Source organism: Sphaerodactylus townsendi, linkage group LG03 (assembly GCF_021028975.2).
Source record: "Sphaerodactylus townsendi isolate TG3544 linkage group LG03, MPM_Stown_v2.3, whole genome shotgun sequence".
Taxonomy (NCBI): domain Eukaryota; kingdom Metazoa; phylum Chordata; class Lepidosauria; order Squamata; family Sphaerodactylidae; genus Sphaerodactylus; species Sphaerodactylus townsendi.
The window spans coordinates 83,719,526-83,735,211 of NC_059427.1; the positions used below are offsets into that span (position 1 = coordinate 83,719,526).

At 39.0% G+C, this 15,686-nt stretch overlaps 1 protein-coding gene across 1 annotated transcript in view; it reads left to right on the plus strand.

The window, feature by feature from the left end:
• The window catches only part of RASGEF1C (RasGEF domain family member 1C), a 117,026-nt gene that overhangs the window by 64,954 nt on the left and 36,386 nt on the right, over nt 1-15,686 (plus strand). Inside the window, exons 2-6 of the mRNA XM_048491191.1 lie at nt 436-621; nt 4,051-4,173; nt 6,662-6,799; nt 14,339-14,551; nt 15,529-15,603. Coding sequence (XP_048347148.1) covers nt 442-621; nt 4,051-4,173; nt 6,662-6,799; nt 14,339-14,551; nt 15,529-15,603 — 729 coding nt within the window. The 5' untranslated portion in view covers nt 436-441. The remainder of the gene's footprint in view (nt 1-435; nt 622-4,050; nt 4,174-6,661; nt 6,800-14,338; nt 14,552-15,528; nt 15,604-15,686) is intronic.

Below are 15,686 nucleotides of genomic sequence, written 5' to 3' on the forward strand. Positions count from 1 at the left end.
GTAAGCATTTTATTGCATCTTATGTTTTGGCAAGGAATTTGGGTGCTTTTATCATTGCATTATACTGCAATAATATATTATAAGCTACCTTGAGCCATGGGGGAACACAGGATTTAGCTGATTTAATTAATAAAATGTAAAAATATGTCCAATAAATAACAAGTGCCCAAATTTTGAAAATACTTCTGTGTTGAAATTCCAGTTGAGGAGGGAGAAGATTTTGTTATCCTTCATAGCCATGTTCTAAACTTAGAAAGCAAATTCCTACAGAAGATAAGACCAAATCCGCTGCCAAACTTATTTTCTCGGGTTTATAAATGCAAATCTTCCTTTGCCTCATTAATTGTCAGGCAACATTTCAGTTTGTGGCTTTTGCTCTGATTAAATTGTCTCCTCACATTAATATCTTGTTTATCTGTCTTCCGTCTGTTGCAGGAAGGCATGCCCCAAACGCTTAGCTCTACCAGCATGTTTACCCCCTGTGGCTTCAGCCCTCATAATCTTCATCCATCTAAAGAAGATGATGAAGGAGGGCTGATTTTTCAAGATGGAAACCTTACCTCAGCATCTCTTGATGCTTTGATCCAGCATCTTATACCTACAGCTGAGTACTACCCTGAGGTAAGATCTTTGTTACTGTAAATTTCTTAATTTTGATGAACTCGCTCATTGCTTTATGCAAACTGTGTATATTTTTTTCTATTTTAAACAAAGACATTTTGTAAGGACTGTGTAATATTCATATACTACACTAAGTGCTACTGTTCTGGACCTGAGAGGAAGTATGATCTTCAACAGCTGTTGATATTCTTCTAAGTGGGAACCATTCATTTATAGAAAACAGAATCCTAATCTGTGGCAGGACACAAGTCTTCAGAATATAGCAAACATAACAATATAATGAGACCTGAACCCTGCAGGATCTAGTACAGTTCCACAGGGCTTGTAAAACTGAGCAGTTTCACCAGGCATATAGTTGAGGCAATTATGGTTTTTCATCTGACCTTCCCCATTTAGGTTCCACCTAGCCATTCCAGCTGATTAAATTTTCTCTTCAGAAAAATGAGTTTTTTCGCCATCTGTTATTGTGTGTTCTTATATTGTATATTTTTAAAGTGAGTAAATTATTTTTATCTATTTTCTGTTGGAAGCTGCTCAGAACCCATAAGGGGAGAAATGGTAAAGACATTTTAATCATCATCATCATCATCATCATCATCATCATCATCATCATCATCATCATCATCATCATCATCATCTCACAATGAGACCATACAAATGGTTGCTTCTCTGCATAGACTGACAATTTGGAGAGTTCTGTTAGTACAGAATGCAGCTGTTGAAAGAAACTGGTGTTTTCAACCTTATTAGTGAAATCCTGAAACATTGTTATGGGGTTCAGTTCAAGGTGCTGTTTTTGACATTTCAAGTCATCACGGACCTAGGACCCACATACTTTTTTGATAGACTCCCTGGTACAAGCCTTCAATACTTGTTGCAGCAGAGGCTGTTAGTAGGCTCCATGCCAAGGGAAGTGAGGACTGATTTATTTTAACAAAAACTTTTGTCAACTGTAGTCTGCTTCATACTTTAGGTATAGATGGTAACTATTCTTTGCCAGGCTTTATCACAATGGCTGAGACAATGCCATAGGAAGGTTGTACAAACCTTGTCTACCAAGAGTGTCCTAACTGGCAAAAAATCAGAGAGATGTTCTTAGCATTGCTAACTTGCTTCCCAATACTGACTACAGTTGAATTCACAGTTAAGGGTTCTTAAGTTACATTTACTTCAGTTTGTCTTAAGCACGTATAATAGGAGGCTGAATTATAGCCAGTCTTAGCTTGGTTCTTCTTGTCACATCTATTAGGCATAAAATGAGTAATAAATGAGTTGCTGTAACCCTCAGTTCTGAACACTTTTGCCTGGAAATGTCAATGATTTCCAAATAACATTATTAAAGTGAAAGAGATTTTAGCTGTAACCCACGGAAACAATGGTTTTATTAAAAAAAATCAGCAAGAGCAGAAAGGCAAATGCACTGTCCAAGCTAACTCTACAGAGCTAGTAAATACAAAGAGGTCAACAAACACAACTTCGTCTTCTGCCCTGTATGTATTACAGATTCTTTTCCCTATGAATGAAGTATGTAAAAAAATCAGTAATTCCACAAATATGACAAAATGATCTAATCTGTTAATTTATCTGATGGTTATGAAACCAAAGGCCATTCTTCATTTTATAGTATTTCTTCTTTGCAGGGCTAAGATGTTGAAAATGATTGTGACTGTCTATGTTACAATGCTTTAATCATTTGCTCTGGTACAGTTCTATTGGCTGCAATGATGCTGGATTTATCTTCATGAGCATAATTCTGTACAAGTTACTCCTTTCACTGTTTGTATATATACTGATGGACAGGTGTCCTGTGCCTCTATAGTGGAAGATTGTTGGAACAAGGGGTTCTGGCTGAAGGCTTCTCCTTGGGTCAACAGATTTTCATACAGTTCTTCATTCCCTCTCCTCCCTTCTGTACATTCTAGTTATTTCTGGATGGATTGGGTGTGATAACACATTTCCACCACCTCTGGTTGTTTGGAGAGTGATTACCCTGAATGAAGCTGGAGACCTTCTTCTCTCTCTTCCTTTTCCTTAGCAGCATTTCCTGTATCATGAGAAGAGCACTGCCTGGTCTGGCAAGCACGTCTAAGACATCAGACAGCTCCAGCAGAGTTCATAAAAACAAGTTCAAAATCACTGGAAAGCTCACCCACATCATCAAAGGAAAAAGTGATTAGAATTTGCCCAAAGGGCAACACAAGGCAATGGAAAGCTCTGTGCAGATGCTCAGAGGCAGATTGTCTAGATAGCTTTCACTGGGACAGCAAGAAAGCAACAACTGTGCACTTGCACTCAGCAACAGGAAAACAATGGCATTTTGGCCAAAAACAAAACATTGGACAAAACAGTTTCAAAGATAACCACAGAAATGTCCCAGCGCAACTAAACTAAACTGAACATAGATAATGCTCCCCACTTGAGACCACGCATTCAAACAGCAGTGCCCCCCACCTCCCATGGTTCAACAAGTTTAGGAAATCCACATCAGAGCTCTCTACATGAGCAGCTTTCCAAAACATCTCCTCATTGCATGAGAATGGGATGCTGCTTCTTGCTGAAAGGTGGTCAGAGCCAATCATGAGATAGAGTTTTTACCTAGGATGGTACTAATGGGAAGAGAAATATTAACCCCTCTTCTAATGGCAGTGAAAAATTCTTCATTAATCTATGAGTCAAATGCGAAGAAGGATGCTCTGAATATCTGAGAAGCTCATTCTATGAAAGAAGGGGTTCAGCAAGTCAGGAATGTCTGCCAATTGTAGGAAATACAATTAATCATTGGACTGCCTGGCCCTGGAGATTCATTGCAGCACATGTAAAGCAATGCTTTTGGGATTTGCAAGTCACAATTCAGACATCAAGGGGTTAACTGTGTGCATGCTAATTAGATACTGAGGTCAGAGTTTTATGGTCAGTTCATTGATTAAGCTATTGGTCAGCTAACCCTGGCATTGCCTTTGTGAGGCAAGTCACGTAGTCAGAAGTTATAAAGTTAAGTATGTTTCTTTGTCTCACTCATAGGAGGACCACTCTCTGCATGGTGCCACATTGTTGAGATCACCATAAGAGGTGAATCTCTGCCTTGCTAAATAGGCAACATGTGGGACCACATGGTGCTAAGCAATGTAACCAAGTTAGTGATAGGATAGAAAGCTATTCTTTATTTTCTTCCATGTAAACCCTTCCTATTAGTAAGTAAACTCATTTATAAAAAACCAGCAACTGTCTCATGGTCTCTTATTCCGCTACTCTGCTAAATATTAAGTTAAATTATACAACAAATGCCTAAATTATTAACGTCTGTCCTTTTTCTATGAGCAGTTGGAAAACGCTGTGCTTTACATAGCCTAGCTAGAGAGTGACTTTCAGAAACGATGTGGCCTGTTTTCTTTTCTTATCATTAACTAAGCTTGCTCCTCTCTTTCCCAGAAGGCCTATATCTTTACTTTCCTGCTCAGCTCACGACTGTTCATTGAACCTCACGAACTTCTCTCACGTGTTTGCCACAAGTGCATTGAGCAGCAGCAGCTGGATGACCCAGTGCTGGATAAGGTTGGTATTGCTGACAGCATGAAGAATTTTGTCACATTTGCAAGGAACTGACAGTGCTAGAGTGTATTGCAGAAGGCTTCTCATTTGACTCACAGTGTATCTTCCCTTTTGATTCCTTGCCATCTGTGTGCATCCACACCCTCAGGGTTTTTTGTTGACACTGAGTGTTTGTCACAGTCACATTCTAATAGAATGTTCAGTGCCCCGGAGCACAGCTCCGGGCACAGGATGTAGCAGCCCTTCTTCTTTCCTATTCTAGTCTATCCCCATGATTTCCTTGTCTTTTCTTTTAAGGCTTTGCAGAAGCCTACATAGTGCCAAGATTTTAACTGTGCACTGTCAATAGCAAATGTCAGTTCAGCAACATGTCACTTGATTTCATGTAATGCATCTCTCCTTTGTCTTCGGCTCTGCTTAAAACTGTTTTAGGTGTCACTGTCGACTCTCAAGAGCAGAAGGAAGTTACCCATTTATCTTCTATGCTTGTGCTCAGTAATGTTTGCACCATATTATATCTGGACCAGCATCTTGGGCAAAAGTATATTACGTAAATAGCACTGCTGTATATCTAGTGCATCACACCAATATGTTGGTATTATGTTTTGTTTATGACTGCCTAACAAGTTGCTGCAAATTCTCATTGCTTTTGCTCATCACATTGTCTCTTATCATTGTAAGAGACAGTACTGTAGCTTTCAGCAATACCTACTCTCCCCTACCTCACACTAGTGGTGTTTAGGATACAGTACATACTACATTAGTTACATTTCTTCAGATCTTCAGATTTTGCTGGCACCAACATCGTCTTTTTTGGACAATTAAATTACAAATGCATTTTGAAAACTGGTCTAAAACAGATACTCGGGCTCATTCGGCACATGCAGAATAATGCACTTTCAAACTGCTTTCAATGCTCTTTGAAGCTATGCGGAATGGCAAAATCCACTTGCAAACAGTTGTGAAAGTGGTTTGAAAATGCATTATTTTGCATGTGCGGAAGGGGCCTAAGCCACTGCTACAACATTTGTAAAAATATCAGCTGTGCATTGATAAACACATTTTTATACCTCTATACAAATAACCATAGAGCAGGGGTAGGGAACCTGCGGCTCTCCAGATGTTCAGGAACTACAATTCCCATCAGCCCCTGCCAGCATGGCCAATTGGCCATGCTGGCAGGGGCTGATGATTAACAATCGTCCTAATTCGCCTGGGCTACGGAAACTCTATGAAAAGAAAAAAAAGATTATATTATCACATCTGGTGATTCCGCCACTAAAAGGTAAGCCTAGAATTAAGAGTGATTATTTAGTGAATGGGTTCAGCTTTCACATTTTGTGAAAAATAGCATATGTTGAGACTCAGCAAGGAACTAAACTCACATGAAAATATTCAGTCTGCTACAACCATGAGCAGATTACTTAGGTAATTCTTAATTCCATTGCTGTTTACTCAATTAAGGAAGACATGACATATTTTCCTATTTTCAGAAGAACATTTTTTAAAATTAGTAAGCTAATAGAATGTAATTTTGTTTACTGTGTTCATGGGTTTGAGGAAAGGGCTCCGGAAGTACTCATATGTGCTTGGCTATTAGTTAAGAGAGTCCTTGGGTGCCCTACTCTGTGTACTCTCACTGGCAAAAACAAGGTAGATAAACATAAGACACATGGCATTTTCTGTTGGATACCTAGACTATGGGACTCCAACCCTACTAAAGCTCACCTGGAGCCATATTAGCAAGTTTTCAGGTGCTAGGCGAAGTTCACACACCCACCCGGGAATGGGAGCCTCCTATTTCCGAGCTACCTACTGTCTGCTGAAGGTTTCATATGGGTATTAATGTGATTTTTTATCATTTTTATGTCCCTCAATCCGTACAGTGCTACCCCCATCATAAGCGTCTGCACACTTCTAGTACATAATGCTTGATTCCAATATGCTCTCCTGTCAAGGCTGTCTTGTTCAGAGTGTGATAAAGAGACAGAAGGCAGGCAGGCTTCATTATACATGATCTGACTTTGGAAGAAGGGAAGTGAAAGCATATGTGATGTGTTTCCAGTTTTTCTCTTCCCCAAGAACCTGTCTTTGGTTATACATTATTATGGTACAGGGACACAAAAAGTAACTAGCGGAGAGAGTCGCCTACTATCTCCTTCACATATACTGCACAAAAAAATTTATGTGTCTTCAATAAGTATCATATAATGGTAACTGACAGTATGAAAACAACAGTTGTTCAGAAAAGCTGAAATAAACATTTTGTCCAATTTTGTTGAAATAGGTGGGAACTTTTGTACATGTGATATAACTTTGCTTGATCAGAAGGTGTGCTTACCACAGGATAAAGCAAGAAATGTTCTCATCCAGGCTTTTGTTACATATGAACTTTTTGAAAGGAACTGAGGTTGTTAGTGATACATATTAAACTCAGTGCATTACTGCTGAACTGAAGTTTTCATCTACCAATTGTGTTTTCTGATTGCAGGCCCGAATCAGAAAATTTGGACCCAAAATTCTACAGTTGTTGACAGAATGGACAGAAACATTCCCTTATGACTTTCAAGAAGAGAGAATGATTGGCTGTTTGAAAGATATTATCCACCGGATAGCTCCTTGTGATGAGGTGAGGGTAGCACTAGTTAACACTGAAGTTCTAAACAGATTGGCCATTGTGGGTTTTTCAAGTTGTGTGGCTGTGGTCTGGTAGTTTTTTCTCCTAACGTTTTGCCAGCATTCATGGCTAACATCTTCAGAGGCATGTCACAGTAAGATGCATTTCTTTCCGTGACACAGTGTGGAGTGGCTGGGGGTGGGATATTTGTTTTGTCCTCCTTACAAGGTGTGGAGTCACAGTGAGGCATATTTGCATGTGTCAGGTGAAACTCAATTGCATTTGTATTTGTAGTTGCATCTGCAGTTTGTCTGAGTGTTCATTTGCAGTTGCATTTGAATGTCCCTGTTTTTAGTTGTGGTGTTTTGGTACTAATAGCCATGTTTTGTTGATTTTCAGACTCTCTTCCTTTTGGTTGAAACTGTCCCATTGCTTGTGGATTTCAGTGGCTTTCCTGTGTAGTGTGACATAGTAGCAGTTGGAGTTGTACTAAGCAGTTACACCCTTTTAAGTCCCTTAAAATCAACAGGCTTAGAAGAATGTAACTCTTCATACAATTTCACTTCTTGTGTCAAACAGAAATGATTTGTCCATGAATAAGCACCTAGAACTAGTCCAATCTCCTGGAAGATGCAACTGACAAATTCTTTCTATCCTTGTTTAAGTGACATCCATTTTCTTTAGAATGGAAAATTGTGGGGGAAGACTCAGACCAGATTGGTTTTTCAACAGCCTTGCTCCTTGTTCTCTCTGGGAAATGTGCACTACATTGATCCAAGCCTCAAAAAGTTGTTTGACTCCTTTTTCCAAATCATTAAAGGTTTCTTCTAGTAAAGATTGGTTTTTGTAGTTTCTTGGGTAATTTCAGCTCTCTCTGTGCTTTTTCTGTGTGACATCTGCTTTGGAATGTATAGCTTCTCTGGACTTCTTCCAAGTCAGGGGCAACTTCGAAGCCATGCAGTCAGAGCCATTTTGGACTTTTTCCAAACAATAGCTTCTTAGAACATGTAAGTTTGTGCTGCTGTGCATGGTGATTGTCAGCGCTGTCTTAAGCAGACTTATCTTCTTCTATACCAGTTGACTTCAGTGGACTTAGAAGGGTATTATAACTCTGTTTAGAATTGCATTTTTAGTTGAGCAATGAATAAAAAGCATCTACCTAAAGCATTGCTCTGCCAAAAACTGAGCAATGAAGAAAAGCATCTTTAGGTTTCTGTTTTTACTTTACTTTTGAGAGTGGATTGTTAAAAAGAAATTTAATAAGAGTTCTGTCTATATAATATAGAACTCTGCAATAAGAGTTCTGTCTTAAGTGTATTGGTATTGTTCCCTGTATAAAAATACTGCCCAAGTATACCTTAGTATACACAAGTAATCCTGCCCATTATATTTGGGTTTATTAGAACTGTAGAAACCAATAAAAATTTCCAGGGTATACATTTTCATGAATTAAAGCTCACTGTCAGATACAAATAACAATGTTCATCCTTTTGGTTTGTAATTTTTTATTTATTTTTATTTATTTATTAATTAGGTTTATAGACCGCCCTCCCCCAGAGGGCTCAGGGCGGTGAACACACACAGATAGAGCACAAGAACATTTCAAACCACTATGACAATAAATACTGGCTCTAATCATTAAAATATAAACCCTATCTCATCTTAAAAGCAGCGTTAAAATTAGTGTTAAAACAAGAATGGCATCTACTATCAGTTCCTCTAATCCCAGAAAGAGGGGAGAGACGGTATTTTTGTAATCCTTGTCCTATTGTGTTGCTTGTTGTATCCTTCATGCTATTTGATTTCATTGTTTTGCATTATGTAATCAGCCTTGAGTGTCAGTGACAAAGTCAAACTATATAAAATAATGTATTCCCAGTTTTATAAAAGGAACCCAGAATTTGGTATATTAATGGAGAAATTAATATTTCTCTAGGCTGGAGAGGGCAGGATATTAAATAAAATAAATACATACATACATACATACATAATCCATGGCTGCACAGGCTTGGAGTGCATGTTTTAGTGCTGTGAAATAATATCTGAGAGTTCAGAGGTAGTACAAAGGGGTGAAAAAATGTTATCTTTTCTGTATTTATAGTAGCATTGAATTACACTGGCCAATGCCAGCATCTATAGAGAAGCATTTCTGCAACTTAAGTATATTTTGTGCATTTTACAGATGGGAAACAAAGACTGAAAAAGATTGCCTTGTCTGAAGCCATACGAGTGAATCCATAGCAGAATGGAACTTGAATCCAGCACCCATTTAATTATATCACCACTGCTGTATATTGGATCTCACTGACTCTGGCATCATTTTTTGCAAAGGGTGACAGAGAGGCAGCTACTCCCCATGTTTACACCTCCAAACACCTAAACCTGTACTAAGGATCATCTTTTGTTTTCTACCTTACTCAGTATGTGAATGGCATGGTATTGATAAGTAGGGTGGTAGCAGAGATACATTGCAGAATTACAAAGTATTTTTAAAAAACACATCTATTTGTTGCCACATTAGTTACTTAATTGCTTTGGTAAATTTCTGTTGGCCATCTGGTTCATTATCACTGGACATCTCACACTCCTGGAATATGCACTATTTGTATTTTTTAGACTGAACTTCTTAAGCAAATAGCCATCCTTTTGGATGTTTTCTTTTTGTGTCCAGATGGCTCCACACTCTTTGAACAAGTTTATCCTAGTATCTGGCTATGTGGAACAGAAAAAGGATGCAGGTGCAATCATGAGAGTTCAAAGATAGAAAACTATCTGAGCTGCCAAAAAACAAACCCCAATCCTAACAAACTTGTTATCATCCAATTCTGTTCCCGTTGCTTTAAAATTAGATGTCCTTTGCAAGAGTTTTGCTGTTCTTTTTTCAACTATTGATAGGAGTCATGATGGCAATCCATGCTTCCTGATGAAGATCAGTAGCTGATTGCAGGAAAAACTTGTTCGGTTGTGGTCTTTTGCAAAGGAAGCTGGAAACAGCCATTGTGCCATGCTGGGGAATTTAAGCATGTCTGATAAAATAATGCCATCAAAAGGAAGCATATGAAGGCATCTAGGCCAGGGTTCTCTCTCTAACAGAAAATAGTGTGAAACCGTTGCTTAAGGTCATATTCTTTTGTCCTGCCCAGTTTCACAAGACCCATTGTGGTGCTCAGAAAGGTATGCATACTGAGAGGTATATTTTTTGCCAAGCATTCCAATTCTGCATTATGAAAGACAAGGCTTAATTAAAATTAAAATTCCTAAGTCGCCTGCTGTGGCTTGCTATCTTCTTACTTGAATTCCTGCTTGGGAATTAAATGGTTTGTTTAAATATTAAAAAGTACATTTTGGTTCCATAACTAGGTATTTTAAAAGACATGGGATTCAGTTATTACTTTTAGAGGACTATGTACAATTGGAAATGCTATTGAGAAGCAAAATTGTACAGTCCTTTAAATATTAATAGCTGAGGAAATTTTTTTTGCATCTTTTAAACTACAATACCAGACTGTGCCCCACCTTTGATCTTTCATCATGTAAGCTGAATTCTTGCGCACCTTCAGGATTGTTCTCTTGTCTTTGCTTATCTGGGGAAATATTACAGGGGACTGAAACTTTGTCTTCCATAGAAGTGCTGTGTGTGGAAACTGCTCTCCATGATAGACCTCCTTTCCTGATATGAATCCAGGGTCAAGCTTCTTCTCCTGTGATCTTTGTTGCCTCTTCCTAGAGCACTAATATGTTCTCCACTGTTGGTCTTTTTGAATTACTCCAGAGCATCATTGATGCATAGCTTGATAATGTCTGTGATGATATGCATTCACTTGTCCTAGGTGATGTGTAGTTGGATGGCATCTTTTGTGGGCACTGTGACTCTGACCTGCCTTGCTACTTGTGTCAAACCTGCTACCAACTTCTCCAGTACTTCATGTTTCTGTAGTATCCTTCATTCACATTAGCAGTAAAATCAAAGCAGAGCTGTCTGTGATAGATATTCAGAAGTGGCATTTTCACAAACAGTACATGCAATTTAAAAAACAAGACAAAGAACAGGTATCAGGTGATTTCCAATCCACAGAGGTTTATTTTAGTTAAGGAACTTATAATCATTAAATCACTCTCAGAATGCTACCTGCAATAAAATACTGATTACCAGCCACTCCATATGATTTTTCTATCAACAAATCTAGTAAATCATATTTATTTCATTAGCAGGTTTTTTCTGTGTTAGAAATAATCACATGAGTTTTTAGATTATAAACAGTGGAAGATGGCAACTTCCCTGCTTCCCACTGCAGCTTTCTTCACCTCTGAGGCTGTTTTCTTACATGTTCCCCCAACTAGAGGAATCATGTAAACAAAATAGACTGTAAAGAATAGAGTGGCCAGTCATGATGCCAGTCATGATGTAGCTGTTGCTTCCTCACCCATAGTCCTGGTGAGCCATCTCTGTCATGCAGGCCCTACGGAACTGAGCCAGATCCTGCAGACCATGGGTCTCGGTTGAAAGAAAATTCCACCAAGCCAGGGCCAGAGCTGAAAAGGCACCGACTGAGGGTAGCCAGACACTTCTAGTGCCAGGGACCACCAGCAAATTGTTTCCAGGTTTTTTTTGGGAGGGGGGGGGGGGTTATCAGGAAAAATGATTCCACAGACATGACATTCCCAGACTGATTAGGGCTTTGAAGGTTAATTCCTAAACCTTGAACCTGATCCTGTGGTCAGCTGGGAGCCAGTGCAACTGGTGAAGCACAGACTGAATATACAGTGTAAAAGGTGTCCCCGCAAGAACATTCTGGAACACCTGAATGCATTCTGGAACCCCTGAAGTTTCTGGAACAGCCTCCATGGCAGCCCTTCATAGAGGAAGTTGCAGTAGTCTAGTCTGGAGGTTATCATCACATGGATCACAGTGGCTAGGTCAGGGCAAAAAAGATAGGACATCAACTGCTTTACCTGGTGAAGATTAAAAAAACAACAACACTCTGGTTGTATTTGTGACTTGAGCCTCCATAGAAAGAGAGGCATTCAGAGTCACACCCAGGCTCTTGATGGTAAGTGAAGATATAAGTATGGCCACTAGTGTCACAGTCCTGAATCTTCCTGATTCAGCCACAGGACCTCTGTCTTAGATGGATTGAGTTTCCATTGACTCTGCTTCAGTGATTCACAACCTCCAGACACCTGGCCAGTATAACTGGGATGGCATCCGGCCAGTCCTCCATCAACAGATTCAACTGGGTGTCATCTGCATATTGATGACAACCCAGCCCAAAACACCAAACTAACTGGGGTAGGGGTTGTATATAGAAATTAAATAGCATTGGAGAGAGGATCACCCCCTGAGGGACTCTACACACCAAAGGATGCCATGGTGATACCATCTTTCCCAGTACTAACCTCTGTCCTTGATCTTGGAGAAATAAGACCAGCCACTGCAAGACTGTCTCATACAATCCAGAAAACTTGAGGTGGTTGGCCAAAGGGTCATGATTAACTGTGTTAAATACTGCTGTGAGATCTAATAATCACTCTGGAAAGACCCATGAACTCAGGGACAGGTTGATAATGCCCACCAGAGAGTCCCGTACCCATTCACCACTGGCTTTCAATATTGAGCCTGAGTCTAAAAGGCAGGTGGTCAAAGCAACCAGAATTCTGTCAACATCAGTCCAGGAGAACCAGCTGAAATGGCCCAATATAGGACCTAAAGTTGACCAAGTGGCCTCCAGTTTGCTGTTTGAATCACTACTAATGGAAGGTCTTGATGGAGCAACAGGACTTTATCAGCAAAATAGCTTCACAGCTGATTGCCAGATTGCTAACATTTTGAGACCCCATTGGGAGAGACAAAAGAGACCTAATTACCTTAAATAATTGTACTGGCCATGAGTTTTTGGATGCAATGGAGGTCACCCAAAATTTCTTTTTAGTAGGCTTCATTGCTATCTTCTAGGATTTCATAAGTGTCCTATCAAATGCTTTGGCAACTTCGTCATGAGTACGCCACCAAACTCACTCTACTCATCTCAACTCCCATTTCATCATTTGAAGCTCCATGGGCTAGCTAGGTTGATATGGGGTGAAGAGGTTGTTGGGGCATGATCTCATCAGTAGCTCCAGAAAGATGGCTATGCCAGTCTTCTGCCAGCACCTCTAATTAGTTGCTGCGGGGTATTGGATCCCACTTAGCATTCTGGAAACTAATTGGATTCATTAGTCTCCAGAAGTGAGCATAAATCTGTACATTCCCTATGCAGGGAGGGGCTGAGAAACCCAGATGGGCCTTCAGGGTATTGGGACCTGTCTGTGGCACTATCAACAGAGATCAGATCTACATCCACCCTCATGTCACAGATCAAATCCAGTGTATGGCCAGCTTGATGTGTGGGACCTGATATAACCAGATAGAGTCCCAGTGCTACAATGGAAGATACTAGGTCTAAAGATGTTGTATCTGCATGGTCATTGAAGTCCCCTGAAACCATCACTATGGGAAACTTGGAGGCCCAATTTGACATGACCTCTAGCAGGCTCAACAGGGAATCCTATGGTGTACTAGACAGCAAGTGAACAGCAGAATAGCCAAACTCTCTTCATTATTTGTTGGTACAGGAAAAGGGAAAAAGGACCAGGAAACCGGGTAAAGTTAGTGCCATGTACTGATGGATGAAATTCTGTTGGGCCACTTGCAGGATTATTCATTGGTGCAGCATACATTCTGAACACCCAACGAACTATAGACAACTGCACAGGAGCTTTTTTGCTTCTTTGCTTCTAATGGTTATAACTAATGCTAATATCTAATATAATGTGCTTATCCAGATTTCTGTAATCCTAGTTCTAGCACATTGCTTATTAGAAGTTTCTTCATATTGATTGCATCATTTTGTACTGTGTAATCTGCTTTTAGTATCAATACAGAAAGTAGACTATAAATATAGTAAATAAGTAATACATTGTATTGACCTACTAACTTGATTAGAGATCTTGACAATGAATCAAGACAATAATCGATATGCAGTAGAAAAATCATAGTGAAGCCATTACTGCAAATGCTTATACCAAAAGGGATATCTAAAACTGAGGTCACCAGAAATAATAATAGTGACCATTGTAAGTCATATGTAATAAGCACAGTCTTTTGCAGTTATTTATTTCAGAATAAATACAGTAGTATTTAACAATGGCTCCTTGTACAAGATGCTTTTCTTCCCTGCAACTAAAAGGAAAGATAAATCATGCAGCAGTAGCTTGGTATGGATATGTTTCATGCCATCTCTATACTGACACAAAAGGTGCTTACATTGGGGTCATTGGTCTGAGCTGGCGCTTGGCAGAGTTTTTCTAACGTTCGGATGGAAGCTGGACTTGTGATAGCTAGGCATAGAATGGAGGTTTAATTAAACTGACTGAACATTCTGGAATAGTTTGGTTAAAATTATTATTCTAAACCACAACTGGCATATAGATACTCATTCCAAACCTATTTTCCCAGTTTATGATTTGTAATGTTTGTTTTTTCTCCCTGTCTTTTGCTTTCTTTCTGTTTAGGCATACTGGAAAAAAATGAATCAGCTTCTACAAACGCTGAACCAGAAACTTGCAGCTCTAAACCATGGACAGGAAGGGATAGTCAAAATCAATGCAGCTGTCTCTGACAAGGTGGTTGCTTTTAAAAGTAAACCTCCATCCATTCAAAGAGAAATTTTGAGTGTCTGCAGTGATCCCTACACCTTGGCCCAGCAACTGACACATGTGGAACTGGTAAGTGGAAGGCAAAGACTTTAGTGAACAAAATGGGCTGTCCATTTAACAGAGGAATAAATGGGTAGCTGAAGATTTCCATGACATGCAGATAAATAATACCACTTAGTTAATATCACATTAAGCCTCTACTAAAGGGACAGGACATTTTTTTCCTCCAGGTATTTGGCAAGTATAGTGCCCAGAGAATAAAGATACCAAAGTGGTACAAGGAAATTTCGAAGGGTTCACTCCTTCAATCATTTTAGCTTTTAAAAAAAATTTCACCTTCTAAAAAAGAGTAATAAATTCTGACTGTAACAATGTTAGAATAAAGGTACACATCCCTTAGATTTAGGTATTTGTTCACATAAAAATATTTTGTCAATATAAAATAATTTAAAGAATTGTAACAAAGAGGGGGCTTAAGCCAACTGCAAAAGTGTACTAATAAGTAATCGGTTGGCCTGTAAATTGAGGATAACGCATCCCACATCTCTGTTTTGGGACATATAAATGCAAATAGCAGGCTTTTAAAGGTTTAGCTATTCCATCAGAGATCCTATTTTACTTAATTGGTACTGCTATGAAATAAATATTTCATCAGTTGAACATAGTCTGAAGCCTTCCAGTTTTTCAATAATTGGTTACACTGTTCATTGTTGTTTTTCAGTCACAATTAGTGGGGCAACTTTATCATTCCATGTTATTTTCAGGGGCCCATTCTCCCTTCTTATTAGGTTTCCATGAAGTTGCAGGTCATTGTAGGTTATTTTTATCCTGGTAACTAAATGTTCTAATCCAATTCTAGATTATCTTGCTTCTGTAATATTAACTGTGGAGAGAACACTGGTTGAAGCTAATCAATCTGCCAGTGGTTTCAAAGAACATTTAAAGTTAGTTTCTGGATCTGAATTTTGTTTTGAACATTACAAATTTGGTAATGTATTCTTTGGATATACTGTTATATTTTTTCCTCACTTTTTCTCTTGCAAAAGGAAAGACTGAGTCACATTGGCCCGGAAGAATTTGTTCAGGCATTTGTCCATAAGGATCCTTTGGAAAGCACAAAGGTACAACTTGAAAATATTATCTTATCTTACATATTTTAGATGAGTATTCTAAGAGTCGGCTGTATGAAATCTGGTGCCACAAA